Genomic DNA, 9,532 nt, shown 5'->3' with positions numbered 1-9,532 from the left:
TGTACTCGGTTAAAACTTGGTGGCGATGAGATCTTAAAATGTATGGGAAGAGGCTTTAAAAAGGTCTTAAAAGGTATTAAATTTAACTCCATGATTCCTGTATATACCCTGTAGTAGGGAAATAACGTAAGTGGCGATAAACCGGATCAATCAACCAAGCAATAAGCATGGCGTTAAAGATCGCAAAAAGAAGAACACGGTCGCAGAAATTGTTGAATAAAGTCGTTATTTTTGTTTTCTTTGCGTACAAAAAGTATTATTGTAGCTTCATCAAATTATGGTTGAACCACTGATGTCACATGGACTATTTTAACAATGTCCTTAGTGTTGTCAAGAACTATGACTAAACTTTTGGGTGAAACTTGTTTACTTTTTTCATACTTTTATTACTTGTGGAAAAACTTGAAACAATTTTAAATAGGTATAAAGAATGGCATTGGTTTTGTACATTTAATTTTTGTTTAACGTTATTAATAAAAATGTTGTTCAATTAGCATGTTTTTGTGTTTTGCTTCGGTACCGAAATTGGTACCGAGAACCGTGGATTTTCACTGGTATTGGTACCGAATACTGAAATTTTGGTACCGTGACAACACTAAATGTCCTAACTACCTTTTTGGGCCTTGAACGTGTCAGTTTTGTTGCCGTCTATGCAGGGTCAGAAAGCGCTCAGATTTCATGAAAAATATCTTCATTTGTGTTCCGAAGATGAATGAAGGCCTTACAGGTTTGGAACGACACGAGGGTGAGTAATTAATGACAGAATTTTCATTTTTGTGTCAGCTATCTCTTTAATTATTGCCCAATTTCAATACTTTAAACAGTTCTGACCACAACTCTATGAATTGAGAACTACACACTTCCTGCAGATATGAGTTATGACTTGCACTTCTGATGAAATGCATTCCACCTACTTCAACTCACACACACTTTGATTCATTAACTACTGTTCACCTTAGAGAAATTAGATTTGTTTTTCAATAAACCTCTCTGAACCGTTCCTGCTGATATACCACCATACCACCACTAATAACATTAAAATATTCCTAAAACACTGTAATTAATTAGACTATGAAATCTGCCAAGGAATAGAGTTGTTAATGCCACGTTAAAGCAGAATTGTGCTGTAATTATCAGTTTTATGTGAGTCATTTTATGTATTTTTACAGTGCCTCCCATTCCGCAGATTTGAGTTGTCACAATATACCAACATTTCAGTAGCCTGTACCAATATCTGTAAAATTGAATGGTTCTCTGTAATAGCTTTGATGCCATGGCAAAAACTAATGGAAAACACTCCCTTTAATAATTTACATATTGTGTTGTGTTACATATTTGTGTGTGTGTGTGTGTGTGTGTATTTTCAATCTATGTACAAAAATGTGGAGTATACACTATTTAAAAAAAAAAAGTTAAAACTTTAGTTGACAATGAAATAGTTGATCCAACTGCTTATTTCAAGTAACCTGTTCTTTCAGTGTTTTGTTGAAATAGGTGAACTTGCTTTTTCAAGTTGTCCGTACTAAAATTAAAGTTTATTTAACTTAATGTGGCATATTTTCTTAAGTTGCAAATTCAACCAAATACATAAACAAAATTTTCCATATAAATGACTTTAATGTCCCTTACAAATCAAACTTAAAAGAACAAAACATTAAAAACATAGATCTTCCCTTTTTTTTTCTTTTTTTTTTAAGTCTATATAACTAAAGATCAAAATATTAGTGTTTATACAGAAGTAAATAAAACATATAATACAACCATTTAAAAATTTAGATTAAATTACAAGAAAATAATTTCTCAAAAAAAGAAAATAACCAAATCTGACAAATAAAATGATGGATAAATAAATTTAATAAAATTTAGTTTAAAAGGTAAAAAATATACCAGAAACAATTAAATAATGCATGGAAATTATATTAAGGTTAAAAAAAACAATTAATTAATTAATTAATTTTGAAATAACTTTTAAACTAGCACATGAAATCTCAAATATAATTTTGCCTAATAAAATTACATTTCAGTTGCTAAGTGTTAAAAAACAATGCAAATTGAAGTCATGCTAGCTGATGAATGTAAACTGTAAAAACATGAAAAACCTAACTGTAAACTACACAACAATTAACAAATCAAATGTCTCAAACGTAGAACGTTTATTAGCTAAACGAATGGCAAATAAAATAAATAAATGACAGTTTAAATAAAGTAAAAATTAAATTAAATAAGAAACGAATGTTTAAAAAAACTTCCAAAATCACCTTAGATAAACGGCAAAAGTAAACAGGCTTTTCAAACAGGCGCTTTTGCATCTAGTTTCGAAACTAAATCATCCGCAACCGTCTTGTCTGTCTCACCTCACTCTTCTTGTCAGTCAGCTCGACACAGCTCCTCACTGGAGAAATGAAATCTGATCTGTGATGCGACTGTCGTTCGGCACGCTGCATTGAGCAGCCGCGTTCAGTTTTTAATTGTAGTGTCTGTTTTTTTACTGAACTAAATTATTTTTATTACTATAAAAAATCAAAATGACGGTGGTGGTCGGTGACGCGGTGGGCAAGTGACGTAACCGGTGTTGCGGTATCACCGTCAGCACCGTCTATCGCGGCAAGCCTACTGCACAATTAATCGAATTTCTAATCGCAGTTACAATTATGGATGCCACAATTACGTAATCATTCAAAGTCCACTTATGTTATTCTGCACGCTTAAGATATGTTTTTTTCTTTCTACATGTTATCTTAAAGGGGTCCTATTATGCTCTTTTACAAAGTCTTGATTTTGTTTTGGGGGTGTACTAGAACAGGCTCTCATGGTTCGTTGTAGTTTTTGAAAAGTGATTTCTGTTAAATAAAATATCTCCTTTTGAAGTGGACTTTGAGCTTTGTAACTGCAGATCTTTTTTATGCTCAAACAGCAACATTACAGACTAACTAAAGTTGAAAAAGTGAAAAAGCATAATAGGACGTCTCCTTTAAGGGTTTTTCCATTGTTTTGTTTTAGTATAACAATATAATACCATTCATATTTTTACATTTTTTATAATTTAAAGAAGAAACCAATCCAATGTATATTTGACATTTGAGACTTAATACTATAGAAAAGCACTAAAGGTTTTTCAGTTAGTGTTTTCAGCTTGTTTATTTTCATATAAAAATACAGCATGCAGTTGCATCAAGCAATGGTATAAACATCATTCAATGTAAATTGTGATAATCGTAATTAATAATCGCAATTACAATGTCAAGGGAATAATCGACGATTATGATTTTTGTCATAATCGTGCAGCCGTAGGTATGCCCATACTAGGGCTGGTCCGAATACCATTTTTTGAGCTTCGAAGCTTCGGTAGTAATCAACACCGAATATTCGAAGCTTCGGACATATTTTTCTCTCAACACCGTGTCTACACCGGACGCCGCGCCGCGACAAAATACAATAGAACCTATTATGCTTGTCTACACTGGATGCGGCGTGTCAAATTCCAGACAGTAAACTGCTTCTGCGTTCTATTTATGACGTACTGACACAAATTTCAAATGATTTTCAACGGTCACTTTGCCGCGTTCAGTGTAGACCGACTTTAGCTGATGCGGCGCAACACAACAACTGTCACGTCCGGTGTAGTCGGTGTAATAAAGGCAGGAATCTCTGTGTGTCTGTCTCTGTTTGTGTTTTTATTATGTCGAGAATCGTTCATCCAATCGACTTCACGCTCGGCGGGTGTGTTGCTGTGGACCCAAGGGAGTGCAGTGTCGCATTTTGGTGCAATATGGACACGTGACACGTTCAGAATTAATAAACTTTTAATAAACTACAGAACAGCACGAGCCGGAAGCGGCACGCCTCATGCGGGCAGGGCTTATATGCTCCGAGAACGGACACTGCACTAGTGATACAAAACACACAGGTCTGTTAAGAGCAATACTTTTAATATAACAAATTATTATTAGCCTGGGCTACTGTACTTTTTTTTTTTTTATGACTGCCGTATTCGCAAGTATTTTCAAAGCAAATTAAGTGCAAGTTTTTATCATGTGTAAAATTACTGATTAACATGGCGGATAAAAGATCATCTTTTTTTTTTTTACACCAACAATATACTATAGGCATACTACTTACAGAAGGTGATTTTTCAAACTTGATGTGCTGTTGTGGTAGGCCAGTTTCAAATCGCATATTTGGCACACTGCCTTTGTCTTGTCCTCACTCAATTTAAAGTGCTCCCACACAGCTGAGGTCTTCGGCACTTTTGTCTTCTCTTTCAGATGAACTGAATCATGACGTTCAAGACGTTCACTCATGGGCGATTCATATTCAAGCGCGAATAATCGAATATTCTGGTTCAGCCCTAGCCCATACCCCACATTATTTTTTACTCGCACCTTTCTATCCACACTGTTTTAGACCCTTTCTTTTCTTTTAAAAATTCACTTACCCTTCTTTGCTTTTGCCCTTCTTAAAAACAACCACATATTCTTATACGTGAATGTACTTTTCAAAATTAGTTATAAAACAGTTGCTCCTGGCAACAGGGATAGTATGTTTGCTTAACATAGCGTCAAACATGACAATTTATGAGACTAATGTTGTTTTGCTCCAAAATCACTATATAATATCAGTCGTGTTTGAAACGGTTAGCTTCTGTGGTTCCATGTTGCTTCTTATCACAATGAGACTCTTTTTTTTTTATAAAATTTTATACTGTGATACAAGCTATGTCAATTAACGTTGCATTGCAGTTGTTTATTGTCTTCCATGTTTCGTCCGCTGTGATGAACATCATAGCAAATACACAAATCTTAATGGCTGTTAAATCATTTAAACATGATTCAGAAACAGAAAGTAGTGCTGCTGCTTTGTTTACAGGGTTTCCGGGGTAACGGCTGCATTTAAATGAATTATTATTATTATTATTTCTGCAGTTTAGCGCCATCTGCTGTCAGAGAGTGAAAGTGCGCATCTCTCACATGTTCCGCCATGTGCTTCTCGTCCGCGCTTATTTACATCAGAGTGCGCACGCGTCTTTCACGCAGCATACAGCGGTGTTGTGCATTTTGACCAGTTGATGGGAAAAGTATTCTTAAAATGCATTCAAAATTCTGAATAATTTGTAATATATAATTATTCACGGTATTTAGAAGTGCCCACGATAACAATATTGTGCATATTCATTACCGTGATATATCGCATTACCGAATACCGGCACAAGTCTACTTGAGTCATATTATTTTTTAGTACTTTTACTTGTACTCAAGTAAATTATTCCTTAAGTAGCAATACTTTTACTTAAGTACAATATCGTAGTACTCTTTCCACAACTACAAAAAAGTTTGAAAACCACTGCAGTACAGAAACATACACGCGCTAACGTTGTTAAAGCTACTCTGGCAATTTTATTTTAAAAGCTACATAATATTTCTCACAAGCAAGGTAACAACGGTGCTGTTCGTGAAGAAAATGAAATTAAAGTTTCACTGTTAGTAGAGTTGTTAGTGCCGAACAATTTTGAGAGACACACAGACTCAGAGAGGTAATATACACACACTCATGCTTTGGAATTAGCAACGGAGGCGTTGGATGAGATGCAGAAGAAATAAATCCTACTCACAATAGCGTTATAAGTACAAAATCCGGACGAATGCCTTGAAACATATCATCTGATCAATGTCTTGAGGTGTGGTAACCGTAGTATAAGCAGAATAATTGACTCCGGGCCGTTGAATTATTAGAAAAATAATGCACACCTGAGGTGTAACGACCACAACGACCCGGAGTCAATTATTCCTTACATATATATATATATATATACAGGTGCATCTCAATAAATTAGAATTAGGGCTGCACGATATATCGAAATATCGCAAATGTAAATATCGCAATATGCATATTGCAACGGCGTGGGATATCATTATCATTTTAATAATAGGCTACTTAAATCAAGACGTTGCAAAAGGTCAAAGTTTTAGTTCGACATATATAGCAAAATTTAATTCATACAGTGAACACTATGCAGTGTTATTTTACACTTAATTATTAAATTTCTTTACCTGAATACTATGGTTTATTTTATCTATGCTTGTAAATTATGTATGTCTTTTTTTTTTTCCTTTTTCTTTCTTTTCTTTTACTGACTGTTCACTTGCCTTTAATCATGTTTGAACTTTCTCAGACTATAGTTTTTGCTGTGGTATATGAAGAAGTACTTAAAGTGTATGGAAAGCAAAGTTACAATGATATAAAATCAGTGTCATTATTTTTTTTGTTTGTATGTTCACATTGATGTTAAATTACATTTTCTGATTTGTGACATCACTTTTTAAGAAATGCTAAAACACTGCTGGTCACTTTCAGAAGTTGTAGTGATTCTTTATTTTCCAAGAAAGAATGTGGAACAAATTGGTTATATAATTTATTTTAAAATATTTTAAAATATAATTTAAATTGATTTTACACACTTCAAGCAATATCATATCGCATATCGAATATCGCATTTTTTAACAAGTTATCGCATATCGCATTTTTCTTCAATATCACACAGCCCTAATACACACACACACACACACACACACACACACACACACACGTACATATTTTTAAAATATATACATGTGTGTTTGTGTATTTATAGATACATAATAAATATACACAGTGCACACGCATATATTATGTAAACAAAAACATTTATTTTGGATGCGATTAATCGCGATTAATCGTTTGACAGCACTAGTGTGTGAACTAGGGTGTTCTTTTTTGTAGGGAAAGAGTAATGGCTGCTGTGTTAAAAAATAAATAAATAAAATCATTATTGCAGATACTAATAATAAAATGGGTAAGTGAAATAATAAAATAACTGTAACATTAATTGTTTTTCAAGGTATTTTCAATGGAAGTCATGAACCGTAAATAAAACATGGTTTACTCTCATAACTTTTGATACAGGTAGTAAAAAGCCAACGTAGTGTCTGAATCATGTCTGTATTTGCTCTTTTTATTACTTAATAAAGATAAGAAATATCACCTCAAAAAGCCGACGTTAGATGCCATAATGTGTAACACTTAAATTGAGGCCATCGTGTCAGATTTCTTAGTGGGTGAGTGTGATTAAGGAGTGAGGTGTGTCTCAGTGTAGTTTCAGGAGAATGCAAGTTACACTCCTTTATGTACTGAATGACACGGCTTCCTGTGTAAGGTGACTGCAGGCCCTGCCCATGAAAGGTTAAATGCTATTTGATGGCTCTGAGTGAGCCTCACACAGAATGCTCCAGCCTGCTCTCTATCCACAGAGGGAACAACAGAGAGAGCGGTGAGACCTGCTCAGAGCCGGGGAATCTTTTAACATTTTATTCAGAACATGACATGTAAAAAGCTGTTTTGTGTTGAAACCTGCTGTGTTTATTGTAGTTTTTGAGTGTGCGTGTGCATACATGTTGGGTTTCTCTTTCTCTCTCTCCCTCTTTTTTTTTTTTTTTTTTAAGCGTGTTGTGTCTGATGCAAACTGGAACATTTAGAGCTGGGATCCATTCCAAAGCCTCTGGGTGTGTCAGACAAAGTTGAATGTTTTCAGCTGTGCCTCCTTCAGTATTTCTTTTCCTCATTCTGTCCTGTGGAAACTAAGTCAAACCTTTGCAAAGGCTAAAGAGTGCTCCATATCACAGTCTAGAGGCATTATCCCTCATCTCAAACTCCACGTCCTCACCTCTGGCTTATTTTCAGTTTGTTCCATGTACCTCAGAGGAGTTTATGGGAATTTAAGACATTTTGCTCATTATTGGATTGCTATTGACAAACGTTTTTGGATTTGTGCATCAAACAAATGACTGCCTTCAGGTAATTACTCTTTCCAAACATCAGTGTGCATGTGTCTCTGAGTTTATTGCCTGGTGCGTTCCTCTAAAGCTTTGTTCTCGTGGTTGCTGCTGTAGTAATGCTGTTTCTGAATTGTCACATTTCACATAGAATTCTCCTCACTACTGACTTTGTTTTTTGAAGTTGGGAAATGGGTTGACTTTGTGTAAAGAGAGCTGAAAGGCAAAAGCTGACTACAAATATCACTTGTATATGGCGAGGTCGATATGCTATTTGAGAGAAGCGGTTAGGTGTTGTGTGCCTGTGGGAATGTTTTCCTGTGAACATTTTTGTGAAGGACCCGTTTAAAAAGCATTGCGTTCAGATGCAGTTTTATGACCGGATGCCATAAATGCTCATGGCTAGAGGTTGACTGATATGAATTTTTTGACGGCTAATATCTAAGAGCAGTGGTTCTCAACCCTGTTCCTGAAGCTTCCTAGCACTAAAATGGTGTGTAAGACAATTAAATGTATACTTATTTAACATAACATTAACTAAATTAGAAATATATCAATTAAAAATGAAAGAATATGAAAAAATAATTATACTTTAGACGGCACCTTATTCTATATCATCACTATTTTTCCACAAGTAAATATAAACATTGCTAAAAAGTAATTATACTGTAACCAACAGGGCACTCATTATTACAGTTGGTCTCTGCACACTTGGAATCATATTTTCTAAAAGACCAGGTAACGGTGAATATGACATTAATATGACATAACGGCCAGTTTATCATAGTTGTTACAGTGCAAACATCAGAAAGCACATGCTCCTGTATCAGGTTGTTATGTTGAAAGACTAAGGCCTGCTTTCACAGACAGGGCTTAGGTTAAGCCAGGATTAGGCTATAGTTCAATTAGGACATTTAAGTATCTTCTATAAACGTGCCTTAAAAAAAAAACATTACTGGTTAGGCCTGTCACGATAACAACTTTTTGTTGTGCGATATATTACCCCAGAAATAATTGCGATTAACGATGTCATTTTAAGACCATTTTTATGCCACTGGATATATAATTATAATATAACAGCATAATAATGCAAGAAGGCCAACACACTTTCAAATGACAAACTTTTTATTCTTAAGAATATTTAGATCATGGAAATGAAGTATCAAAATATTAGATACCGTAAAAAACTTATATAAATAATAAAAAATAAATAGTAAATAAACATTTTCTAACAAAAAGTAACAAATAGAAAAAAGAAAAATTCACAAATAACTTGTATGGAGATTTTTCCATCTACAGATTTTTCCTCGAAAATTATTGAGGTCATGTACATATATTGTGTGATAAGTCGATATATTGATTATTGCGACAGGCCTATTACTGGTGTGCATCTTAAGACAAATCAATGGCACTGACATATTTTAAGATATGTCACGTTATACAGTAAATTCTGTTTTTATGACTGGATTCCGCGATTCCATCCATGTTTTCTGAATCGCAGAAATCATAGGGCCCTACTAATGTAGCAGAAGAATATGATAAGCTCACTGTGGGAGTAAAAGACGGGGATATTGTTGTTTATTTACTTAGCATTGAGTCTCTCCAACTAGGTGACAACATAGTGTTAAATCACCATTCAACAGACTCAAGCCACCACTGCACTGCCGTCTGTTGGACTGCTGAAAGATACTAACTTTTCAATCTGCTACGTTACTGACTGTACTGAC

General features: G+C 34.5%; 1 protein-coding gene across 4 annotated transcripts in view; it reads left to right on the top strand.

The window, feature by feature from the left end:
* LOC107699959 (plakophilin-4-like) overlaps positions 1-9,532 on the top strand; it is a 102,919-nt gene that overhangs the window by 15,343 nt on the left and 78,044 nt on the right. Inside the window, exon 1 of one of the 4 annotated variants that reach the window (XM_016501421.1) lies at positions 7,616-7,827. The exons of 2 other annotated variants lie outside the window; for them this stretch is intronic. In XM_016501421.1, the coding sequence (XP_016356907.1) occupies positions 7,814-7,827 (14 nt within the window). In that variant the 5' untranslated portion in view covers positions 7,616-7,813. Of the gene's footprint in view, positions 1-7,615; positions 7,828-9,532 lie in introns of those variants that run through there. One more of the 4 variants, XM_016501423.1, reaches the window with a different exon arrangement.

The sequence above is a fragment of the Sinocyclocheilus anshuiensis genome, unplaced genomic scaffold (assembly GCF_001515605.1).
Source record: "Sinocyclocheilus anshuiensis isolate Anshui unplaced genomic scaffold, SAMN03320099.WGS_v1.1 scaffold1284, whole genome shotgun sequence".
NCBI lineage: Eukaryota > Metazoa > Chordata > Actinopteri > Cypriniformes > Cyprinidae > Sinocyclocheilus > Sinocyclocheilus anshuiensis.
The sequence above is the reverse complement of the archived record's forward strand: the minus strand, read 5'-3'. Positions and strand labels throughout refer to the sequence as shown.